The sequence below is a fragment of the Rattus norvegicus genome, chromosome 1 (assembly GCF_021556685.1).
Source record: "Rattus norvegicus strain SHRSP/BbbUtx chromosome 1, alternate assembly SHRSP_T2T, whole genome shotgun sequence".
In the NCBI taxonomy this organism is placed as follows: domain Eukaryota; kingdom Metazoa; phylum Chordata; class Mammalia; order Rodentia; family Muridae; genus Rattus; species Rattus norvegicus.
Genome location: NC_141534.1, coordinates 174,746,058 through 174,757,993, shown reverse-complemented (window position 1 = coordinate 174,757,993; position 11,936 = coordinate 174,746,058). Strand labels below are relative to the sequence as shown.

Genomic DNA, 11,936 nt, shown 5'->3' with positions numbered 1-11,936 from the left:
TATGAAGGGTGTCGTTTCCCTAATTTCTTTCTCGGCTTGTTTCTCTTTTGTGTAGAGGAAGGCTGCTGATTTATTTGAGTTAATTTTATACCCAGCAACTTTGCTGAAGTTGTTTATCAGCTTTAGTAGTTCTCTGGTGGAACTTTTGGGATCACTTAAATATACTATCATATCATCTGCAAATAGTGATATTTTGACTTCTTCTTTTCCGATCTGTATCCCCTTGACCTCCTTTTGTTGTCTGATTGCTCTGGCTAGAACTTCAAGAACTATATTGAATAAGTAGGGAGAGAGTGGGCAGCCTTGTCTAGTCCCTGATTTTAGTAGGATTGCTTCAACTTTCTCTCCATTTAGTTTAATGTTAGCAACTGGTTTGCTGTATATGGCTTTTACTATGTTTAGGTATGGGCCTTGAATTCCTATTCTTTCCAGGACTTTTACCATGAAGGGGTATTGAATTTTGTCAAATGCTTTCTCAGCATCTAATGAAATGATCATGTGGTTTTGTTCTTTCAGTTTGTTTATATAATGGATCACGTTGATGGTTTTCCATATATTAAACCATCCCTGCATGCCTGGGATGAAGCCTACTTGGTCATGGTGGATGATTGTTTTGATGTGCTCTTGGATTCAGTTTGCCAGAATTTTATTGAGTATTTTTGCGTCGATATTCATAAGGGAAATTGGTCTGAAGTTCTCTTTCTTTGTTGGGTCTTTGTGTGGTTTAGGTATAAGAGTAATTGTGGCTTCATAGAAGGAATTCGGTAGTGCTCCATCTGTTTCAATTTTGTGGAATAGTTTGGATAATATTGGTATGAGGTCTTCTATGAAGGTTTGATAGAATTCTGCACTAAACCCGTCTGGACCTGGGCTCTTTTTGGTTGGGAGACCTTTAATGACTGCTTCTATTTCCTTAGGAGTTATGGGATTGTTTAACTGGTTTATCTGTTCCAGATTTAACTTCGGTACCTGGTATTGGTCTAGGAAATTGTCCATTTCCTGTAGATTTTCAATTTTGTTGAATATAGGCTTTTATAGTAAGATCTGATGATTTTTGAATTTCCTCTGAATCTGTAGTTATGTCTCCCTTTTCATTTCTGATTTTGTTAATTTGGACATACTCTCTGGGTCCTCTCGTTAGTCTGGCTAAGGGTTTATCTATCTTGTTGATTTTCTCAAAGAACCAACTTTTGGTTCTGTTGATTCTTTCTATGGTCCTTTTTGTTTCTACTTGGTTGATTTCAGCTCTGAGTTTGATTATTTCCTGCCTTCTACTCCTCCTGGGTGTAATTGCTTCTTTTTGCTCTAGAGCTTTTAGGTGTGCTGTCAAGCTGCTGACATATGCTCTTTCCTGTTTCTTTCTGCAGGCACACAGCGCTATGAGTTTTCCTCTTAGCACAGCTTTCATTGTGTCCCATAAGTTTGGGTATGTTGTACCTTCATTTTCATTAAATTCTAAAAAGTTTTTAATTTCTTTCTTTATTTCTTCCTTGACCAGGTTATCATTGAGTAGAGCATTGTTCAATTTCCACGTATATGTGGGCATTCTTCCTTGATTGTTATTGAAGACCAGTTTTAGGCCGTGGTGGTCCGATAGCACGCATGGGATTATTTCTATCTTTCTGTACCTGTTGAGGCCCGTTTTTTGACCAATTATATGGTCAATTTTGGAGAAAGTACCATGAGGAGCTGAGAAGAAGGTATATCCTTTTGCTTTAGGATAGAATGTTCTATAAATATCCGTTAAGTCCATTTGGCTCATGACTTCTCTTAGTCTGTCTACATCTCTGTTCAATTTCTGTTTCCATGATCTGTCCATTGATGAGAGTGGGGTGTTGAAATCTCCCACTATTATTGTGTGAGGTGCAATGTGTGTTTTGAGCTTTAGTAAGGTTTCTTTTATGTATGTAGGTGCCCTTGTATTTGGGGCATAGATATTTAGGATTGAGAGTTCATCTTGGCGGATTTTTCCTTTGATGAATATGAAGTGTCCTTCCTTATCTTTTTTGATGACTTTTAATTGAAAATTGATTTTATTTGATATTAGATTGGCTACTCCAGCTTGCTTCTTCTGACAATTTGCTTGGAAAATTGTTTTCCAGCCTTTCACTCTGAGGTAATGTCTGTCTTTGTCTCTGAGGTGTGTTTCCTGTAGGCAGCAGAATGCAGGGTCCTCGTTGCGTATCCAGTTTGTTAATCTATGTCTTTTTATTAGGGAGTTGAGACCATTGATTTTGAGAGATATTAAGGAATATTGATTATTGATTCCTGTTATATTCATATTTGGATGTGAGGTTATGTTTGTGTGCTTTCATTCTCTTTGTTTTGTTGCCAAGATGATTAGTTTCTTGCTTCTTCTAGGTTATAGCTTGCCTCCTTATGTTGGGCTTTACCATTTTTATCCTTTGTAGTGCTGGATTTGTAGAAAGATATTGTGTAAATTTGGTTTTGTCATGGAATATCTTGGTTTCTCCATCTATGTTAATTGAGAGTTTTGCAGGATACAGTAACCTGGGCTGGCATTTGTGTTCTCTTAGGGTCTGTATGACATCAGTCCAGGATCTTCTGGCCTTCATAGTTTCTGGCGAGAAGTCTGGTGTGATTCTGATAGGTCTGCCTTTATATGTTACTTGACCTTTTTCCCTTACTGCTTTTAATATTCTTTCTTTATTTTGTGCGTTTGGTGTTTTGACTATTATGTGACGGGAGGTGTTTCTTTTCTGGTCCAATCTATTTGGAGTTCTGTAGGCTTCTTGTATGCCTATGGGTATCTCTTTTTTTAGGTTAGGGAAGTTTTCTTCTATGATTTTGTTGAAGATATTTACTGGTCCTTTGAGCTGGGAGTCTTCACTCTCTTCTATACCTATTATCCTTAGGTTTGATCTTCTCATTGAGTCCTGGATTTCTTGTATGTTTTGGACCAGTATCTTTTTCAGCTTTACATTATCTTTGACAGTTGAGTCAATGATTTCTATGGAATCTTCTGCTCCCGAGATTCTCTCTTCCATCTCTTGTATTCTGTTGGTGAAGCTTGTATCTACAGCTCCTTGTCTCTTCTTTTGATTTTCTATATCCAGGGTTGTTTCCATGTGTTCTTTCTTGATTGCTTCTATTTCCATTTTTAATTCCTTCAACTGTTTGATTGTGTTTTCCTGGAATTCTTTCAGGGATTTTTGTGTCTCCTCTCTATGAGTTTCTACTTGTTTATTTATGTTTTCCTGGAATTCTTTCAGACATTTTTGCGATTCCCCTCTGTAGGCTTCTACTTGTTCTCTAAGGGAGGTCTTCACGTCTTTCTTGAAGTCCTCCAGCATCATGATCAAATATGATTTTGAAACTAGATCTTGCTTTTCTGGTGTGTTTGGATATTCCATGTTTATTTTGGTGGGAGAATTGGGCTCCGATGATGCCATGTAGTCTTGGTTTCTGTTGCTTGGGTTCCTGGGCTTGCCTCTCACCATCAGATTATCTCTAGTGTTACTTTGTTTTGCTATTTCAGACAGTGGCTAGACTGTCCTATAAGCCTGTGTGTCAGAAGTGCTGTAGACCTGTTTTCCTGTTTTCTTTCAGCCAGTTATGGGGACAGAGTGTTCTGCTTTCGGGCATGTAGTTTTTCCTATCTACAGGTCTTCAGCTGTTCCTGTGGGCCTGTGTCTGGAGTTCACCAGGCAGGTCACTTGCAGCAGAAAAGTTGGTCCTAACTGTGGTCCGGAGGCTCAAGTTTGCTCGTGGGGTACTGCCTAAGTCCTCTCCGCGGCGGCAGCAACCGGGAAGATGTGCGCCGCTCTTTCCGGGAGCCTCCGTGCACCAGGGTTCCAGATGGCGTTTGGTGTTTTCCTCTGGCGTCTGGATGTGCGCAGAGTGCAGTCTCTTCTGGTTTCCCAGGCGTGTCTGCCTCTCTGAAGGTTTAGCTCTCCTTCCCACGGGATTTGGGTGCAGAGAACTGTTTATCCGGTCTGTTTCCTTCAGGTTCCGGCGGTGTCTCAGGCACAGGGGTCCTGCCGCTCCTGGGCCCTCCCCTACGGGAACCCAGAGGCCTTATACAGTTTCCTCTTGGGCCAGGGATGTGGGCAGGGGTGGGCAGTTTTGGTGGTCTCCTCTGCTCTGCAGCCTTAGGAGTGCCCACCTGACCAGGCGGTGAGGTCTCTCTCCCACAGGGTTTGGGAGCTGAGAGCTGCTGCGAGCCGGGATCCGCGGGTGTGGGACTTCAGGTAAACACAAGAAGTGTCCAGTCCTAGAGGAATTTTGCCTCTGTGTGTCCCGAGCTCACCAGGCAGGTCTCCTGCAGGGGAAAAGTTGGTCCTACCTGTGGTTCCAAGGCCCAAGCCCGCTCGTGGGGTACTGCCCAAGTCCTCTCCGCGGTGGCAGCAACCGGGAAGATGTGCACCGCTCTTTCCGGGAGCCTCCGTGCACCAGGGTTCCAGATGGCATCCGGTGTTCTCCTCTGGCGTCTGGATGAGCGCAGAGTGAAGTCTCTTCTGTGGATGATCATTTTGATGTGTCCTTGGCTTTGAGTTGCAAGAATTTCTGCATCAATATTCACGTGGGAAATTAGTCTGAAGTTCTTTTTCTTTGTTGGGTCTTTATATGGTTAAGGTTTCAGTGTAACTACGGCATCATAAAATGTATTAGATAATGTTCCTTCGATATTTATTTTAAGAAATACTCTGTGAAGTATTAGTATTAGGTTTCTTTGAAGGCCTGATAGAATTCTGCACTTAAACCACCTGGTCCTGGGGATTTTTTCATTGGGCAACTTTTAATGACTGCTTCTATTTCCTTAAGGGACTGTTTAGATGGTTTATCTGATCTGAATTTAACTCTGGTACCTGGTATCTGTCTAGAAATCATCCATTTCATCTAGATTTTCCAGGTTTGTTGAAGATATACACACAATATAATTCACAGATCATATGAAACCCAGGAAGAATGAAGACCACATCAAAGTATGGATTCTACAATTTTACTCAGAAGGGAGAAGAAAATAATCTTGGGAAGTAGAGGGAGAGAGGAATCTGTAAGGGAGAGTGAAGGTGGACAGAAAAAGTGTGGCCAGTTTAGATATGGGAGGATATACAGAGGGTCAGGAATTTGAAATGAAATGTGTAGCAGTGGAGGACAGGTAACTAGGGTTAGCCACTAGAAAGTCCCAGATGTCAGAGACCCAAGATGTTCCCAGGACCTAACAGAAAGGAAAATACCAAATAGCCAGAATACCCAACAAAGGGGAGAGAGAACCTGTAGAGACCATATCCAATGAATAGGCACAACCACCTGTTGAGGGATGGGGCCACTCACTCACCTCAAAAATATTAATCCAGAATTTCTCCTGTCAAAAGAAAATTCAGGGACAAAGTTTGAAGCAAAGACTAAAGGAAAGGTCATGCAGAGACTGCCACACCAAGGGATCCTTCTCATCTACAGAAACCAAACCCAGGCAACATTGCAGATGCCAAGAAGTGTTAGCTGAAAGGAGCCTTGTAAAGCTGTCCCCTGAGAGGCTCTGCCAGAGTCTGACCAATTCAAATGCATAAACACCTAGCCAAACATCAGAATGAGCACAGGGACCCCAATGGAGAAGTTAGGGCAAATACTGAAGGAGCTGAAGGGGTTTGCAAACCCATAGGAAGAACAAGAATATCAACCAACCAGAGCCCCCAAAGCTCTCAGGAACTAAACCACCGACCAAAGAGTACATATCAGGGTACACATGGCTTCAGCTGGATATGTAGCAGAGGACTGCCTTATCAGGCACGACTAGGAGGGAATCCTTTGGTCCTATGGAGGCTCCCATTGTAGAGGAATGCTAGAGTGCTGAGGCAGGAATGAGGAGGTAGGTGGGTAGATGAGGGTGTATGCTCATAAAAGCAGGGGCAGGGGGAAGAGAGGGAGTGTGTGGAAGGGAAACTGGGAAGTGGGATAACATTTGAAATGTAAATAAATAAAATAACTAATAAAAATGAAAAAAGGAAATATTCAACATCCTTTATCATCAGGGAAATGCAAATCAAAATGATTCTGAGATTACACATTACACAAGTATAGTCTGATACCTCCCCAGTACTTAACTAAGCCATCCATGTGTATAATAATACTGACTGATTCTTAATTTTTCTATCATTGCCACTGGATACTTAAGGTCCAGAATTTTCTACTATTTTAATGCTTCTGAGCCTGAATCAGAGACTCCAAACACTCAAATACCCCTTCTCTCAATGCACCTGTCATCTATGATCTTATCAAACGATAGAAGTGCAAGCCTAATCCAACCAAAGGCCTGCCTTTTATTCTGATGGCCTTTTCATAGACTTAGCTCTTTAAACTCAGCAATGGTTTTGGCTGCCAAAAATCATCCATACTCTCCTAAGTGAACTTAAACAGACTGGCCTAGGTGGGCAAGTAGCCACTGCAGTGCCTCTCTAATGGATGGCATGCTTTCTACAAGATAAATGCTGAAATGGGCAAAATTAGTTTTTCATTTACTTTCTTCCTGAACAAATAATTCGCCTTCCTCCCAAATCCTTCTACTTGCATTTAAGAACAAAGTGTTTACATAGAATTATGATAAGGTTTCATAAGTAGAGTTATTCAATTAATTTGTCTAAATTGCTAGAGGCTGAACATTTTGTAGAATGAATAATTGAAAGAATCTTATGACCAAGAAACTTAATAACTATACATAGTAAGGATGGGGTTAGGTATCTATACATCATGAGAGAAAAGGGATTCTCCTCAAACATGACAAAACCTTGGAGACCACTGTTGTTTGTCCCTTTTATTTAATTAAGTATTTTATTTATTTACATTCCATCAATTGCTGGTTTCCTGTCCCCCCTCCCACAGTTCCCCATCACATTTCCCCTCTTCATTGTTCTTAGAGGGTGCTCCCCCTTAACTCCCCCTCAGGGACATCCTCCTTCCCTGGGGCCTCAATTCTTTCAAGGATTAGGCACATCTTCACCCACTGAGGCCAGATCAGACAGTCCTCTTCTACATATGTGCTGGGAGGCCTCTGACCAGCCTGTGTATGTTTCCTGGTTGATAACTCAGTCTGTGGGAGCTCCCAGAGGTCTGAGATGGTTGAAACTGCTGGTCTTCCTATAGATTCACCCTTCCCTTCAGCTCCTTCAATCCTTCCCCTAATTCCTCCATAAGTGTCCATTGGTTAGGTTTAAGTATTTGCATCTATCCCAGTCAGCTGTTGGTAGGGCCTCTTAAAGGACAGCCATGCTAGGCTCCTGTCTGTAAGCACACCATAGCATCAGTAATAGTACAGACCTTGGTGACATGCCCCACTACTACCCCATGAGATGAATCCTAACTTGGGCTGGTCACGTGACAACCTTTCCTTCAGTGTATTCTCCTTTTTTGTCCCAGAGTTTCTTTTAGAAAGAAACAATTCTAGGTAAGAAATGTTGACTGTGGTTTGGTAACCCTGTCCTTCTACTTGGGGGCCTGTTTATCTCCTAGAACTAGACTCTTTGAGTTCTCTTTCCCTCACTGAGTGTCACTTTTTAAAATAAGTTCATGAGTTTGTTGTACCTGTATGCCTTATGGACTGATTGTGGTCTGGCTAGCCTTCCCCCATGGAAAATACATAGTCTATAGTGTGCTTTTGAACACTTATTGTTTGTATACTAAAAATTAAGACATTTGTTTCCCAAATGAATATCCAATGTACAAAACCTTACACGCTTCAGTAGAGTTTGTATGCTAGCATAGTACTTTCTGATAACCTTTCAGTCAAATTGAAAAGCATCACTGAAATAAGACAGAAAAGGAAGTAATGAAATGATTAGTTTCACTTGTTCTTCATTTTACTAAAGATGAATAAGATGATTCGAGAATTTATAAGAATGTTGAGCCTTTCATTAGGTGTCTTTGACCTCTTTCTTCCTAACCCATAATCTAACAACTTAAGAATCTATGCTGTAGCATCTAAGCACTGCCATTCCACTAGCAAGAAAGGGAGAAGCCAAGTATATGAAATGTTTAAATCATTTGTACTAGATGCAACCTTCCTTAAATGTACTGAGGGTTCACATTATCAATCACGATTCCTACTGCTCTTGGTGTGGTTCTAGAAGGCCAAGCATCTGAATATGCTTCCTTCTGTTGTACACAATAATTTTCTGGCCACACAATTGATTATGTTCTTTAACATAAAGTCATCAGGGTATTTTTCTTCACTTACAGGCTGGCCCACTGAAAGGCCTTACTGTGGATATTAACATGACTCTTTATATAAAATCCTGCTTGCCTCAACTGTATTCAAAAACAATATTGGGAGATACACATATTTTGACCAAAGGGATTTTGGGCTTAATTCTTGAGCAACTTGAGTACTAATTTTTATTTTCTCTTATTTAAATCATAGGTGTAAAGCCCAAACATTTCTGGGTAAAGAAACGTAGGACTTCAATATGGTATATGGATTATTTTAGGTGAGACAATGGCTTAATTTTCTCCTTGACATCATGATACCTGACAATTAATAAATATTAAGATCATATGAACAGATGTGTCTCCAAAAATCCCTGACAGAATAGCCCTTAGAGTACTATAACCCTCCTGTTTGCAAGGTGCTGACTAAAGGGAAAGGAAACTTGACTTGTTTGTGGAGATTTTCTTTATGACAGGAGGATTATTCTCCATGAATGAGAGAAGAAATGTTCTCATATTTCTCAGAGAACAGCTACGAGGTTCTCATTTTTGCTGTGTAACAAGTTCTTCACATAATTTACTTGTCTTGACTTTTGTATTCATTTAAATGCAATAAATATTAAGATATAAGTAGTTTTAAGGCTGGAATAACATTATCATAATTTTGCATTTATATGTATAATTTTTATTTGCTCTGTATTCTCTTCTGACTAGTATTGTACTCTGAAATTCACTTAGTAAATTATAAATATTGTTCTTTCTTTTTTTCAAGGTCAACATCTTGGTCTGTTTTTCACATAATGAAATAGAGTTTTACAGAATGGAAAATAGTAAATCAGTGGCAGCATGATACACGTACAAGCTATCCAGCAAGAACATTGAACCCCAGTGCTTCATCTTCGGGTGACCTACTTAAAAACATTGGACAACATATTTCTCATCTTTACAAAAAAGTTATGATGCCTCCTAACAAGATTATTGTAGAAATGAGGAACAATTTCTACTTCATCTGCCCATTTTTCTAGTAGATGACCAAGGCCCATAGTGAGTGAATGAGAGGGAAAAGCTAAGACACGTTATCTCGTTCATGCTCTGAATTCTCGGTCTAGTTTTCTTTCTTTTTTTTTTCTTTCTTTTTTTTTCTTTCTTTTTTTTTAGAATTTTTTTCATCTTTATTAAATTGGGTATTTTTTATTTACATTTCAATTGTTATTCCCTTTCCCGGTTTCCAGGCCAACATCCCCCTAACTTATCCCCCTCCCCTTCTCTATGGGTGTTCCCCTCCGCATCCAATATTTTTCTTTCTATTAGTTATTAAAATAGTATCGCTAAGTCCTGATATCGCTAGCTCTATTGCCATGGGGAATCAGATTCTAAATCTTGTTTTAAAAGGAAATAAAAACTAACTTAAGTCCATTCTCTGCAATTCCTACATGAAAGCCATTTTCACTTTAGCTTTTCCAGACTGATGATGAGGTCATAAATGTGTCAGGCAAAAAGATACTATGTACAATAAAACTGTACTGTAACCTGTAGCCTCATCTCTGGGTTATTATATGGGAAGAGTTGTTAAATTCTAATTTCTTCATAGACCCAGATTTATGATTGATGTGGAAGCATTAATCAAAATACTTTGATTTATAAAACAGTCTTCCAATTTGTTATATGTACCATTATGTCAGAAGTCTGATATTAATGTGTATTTTAAGATATGTGGAATACTAACAAATTTGTACAAGTATGATACTAAAATTTTATTTCCCCCAATGTAGGAATTAAGCCAATTTTTCCAGGTATAACCTACTTATGGCATGCATAAACTATATAGTCTTTACAAAACGAACTGTCCTCAAAGATTATTAAGGCTTGGTTACTATGGACAAATCTTGGATATCACAACAGTGCTCACAACCTTAGATTTATCACAACACAATATAGGAATTGTATCAACACTCATGTTACATAAAATATAAAATCAAAGGGAAGGGCTCTACATCTCTCCAGAGAAACTGCCTGATTTCTCCAGTGCTTGCTATCCACCTCTATAAAATGAGTGCAATTTAAAGTGCCAACCTAATTAATGTATTATACAAAATAAATGTAAAACAAAAAACCATTAATTTCTAACTTTCTGAATTTTACTATTAATCTCATATCTCTGTTGCTTCATGATTATATGGTGGATCAACATTTATTTTTAACTGTCTAGACAGTCAGTTTGCAAAAAAAAAGAAATGACAATTCCACTTTATTTCACTTTTTTTCAGAATGAATGGGTTCCCTGTGCAATTGGTTTATATCATGTGCTTAAAATGGCAAGATTGAATTCTTTCATTCATGAATAAAATAAATAAAACATCTTAACATATTCAATAATTTCATAACAGGAATGATTATTGCTCTGTTATTATAACTTGACAGATCCCAAGATGTCTTCTTACTATATACAAGTATATGAAGGGAAAGCTGATGCAAAGATATAGGACATTAATTCACACAATCAGTTGAGAAGAACTTACTAGATACTAATAGTGGCATGCATATATAAAATCCTTACAGTCTATGGAAATATTCTGATGATGGCCTTCCTAAGAGCCTCTTTTACATCTCTGTTCCTCAGACTGTAGATGAGTGGGTTAAGCATGGGAATGACTACTGTGTAGAATACAGACAGTATCTTGTTCTGTTCAGTAGAATAGTTTGACTTGGGCATCACATAAATGAAGGTAATAGTTCCATAGTATAAAGTGACTGCGGTGAGATGAGAGGTGCAGGTGGAGAAGGCCTTTTTTCGGCCCTCAGTGGAGCGCATCTTCAGAATGGTGATGAGGATGTAGGTGTAGGAGACAGCTATGACAAACACTGTGACCACAATGATGGTTCCAGCAGAGATAGAAGGAATCATTCCAATAATGGAGACATCTGAGCAAGAAAGTTTCAACACGGCAGGGAAATCACAGAAAAAATGATCTATCTGATTTGGTCCACAGAAGGACAGACTCAACAGACAACTAGTAAATGTCCATGAATTCACACAGCCACCCACATAGGAAGCTCCAACTAAAAGGAAGCAGATCCTGGGGGACATATGTGTTGAATAAAGCAGGGGTGAGCAGATGGCCACATAGCGGTCATAGGCCATGGCAGCTAGGAGGAAGCACTCAACCGTCCCAAATGTCACTGCAATGCAGAATTGGGCTTCACAAGCAGCCACAGAGAGTGTTATTGTACGTTCAAGAAATCCGGTAAGCATTATAGGTGTGATTGATGTGGAAAAGCCAATGTCCACAAAAGCCAGATGGCTAAGGAACAGATACATGGGTGTGTGGAGTTGAGGGCAGTTTCTTATTAAACTGATGATGCTGAAATTGCCCACTACAGTAACAGCATATATCCCTAGAAATGTCATAAATAGGATGACACGCAGTGTGGAATTCTCTGTTAACCCCAAAAGGATGAACTCTGTCACAGTGGTGTGGTTTTGAGCCTCCATCTCAGTTGTGAAATGTCCCTGTTGAGGGAAATGCGAAATTTTTTTTACTACTTTTTTTAATACTATCTATACTTTTCTTTTTTAGCCCACATATTAATCCCATTCTTTGACTAAAATCATAAATATCTAAAGTTTTAAGAATTAAATAATGTGTTTTCTTCCTCAAAATATGAATAATGTTCTCACCCCTCTATTTCCATTACATTTCTCTTGTTATTCAGTCCTTAAACAAATTTACTGAAATCTTAACTTCAAAGATCTTTCCTTCAAGGTGGGGTTC

At 39.2% G+C, this 11,936-nt stretch overlaps 1 protein-coding gene across 1 annotated transcript; it reads right to left on the bottom strand.

Annotated features, from left to right (window-relative positions):
- Window positions 1–10,723: 10,723 nt before the first annotated feature.
- Window positions 10,724–11,656, bottom strand: Or5p56 (olfactory receptor family 5 subfamily P member 56). Its single transcript, NM_001000213.1, has one exon. The coding sequence runs from the start codon at window positions 11,654–11,656 to the stop codon at window positions 10,724–10,726; it is 933 nt and encodes a 310-aa protein (NP_001000213.1).
- Window positions 11,657–11,936: the final 280 nt, after the last annotated feature.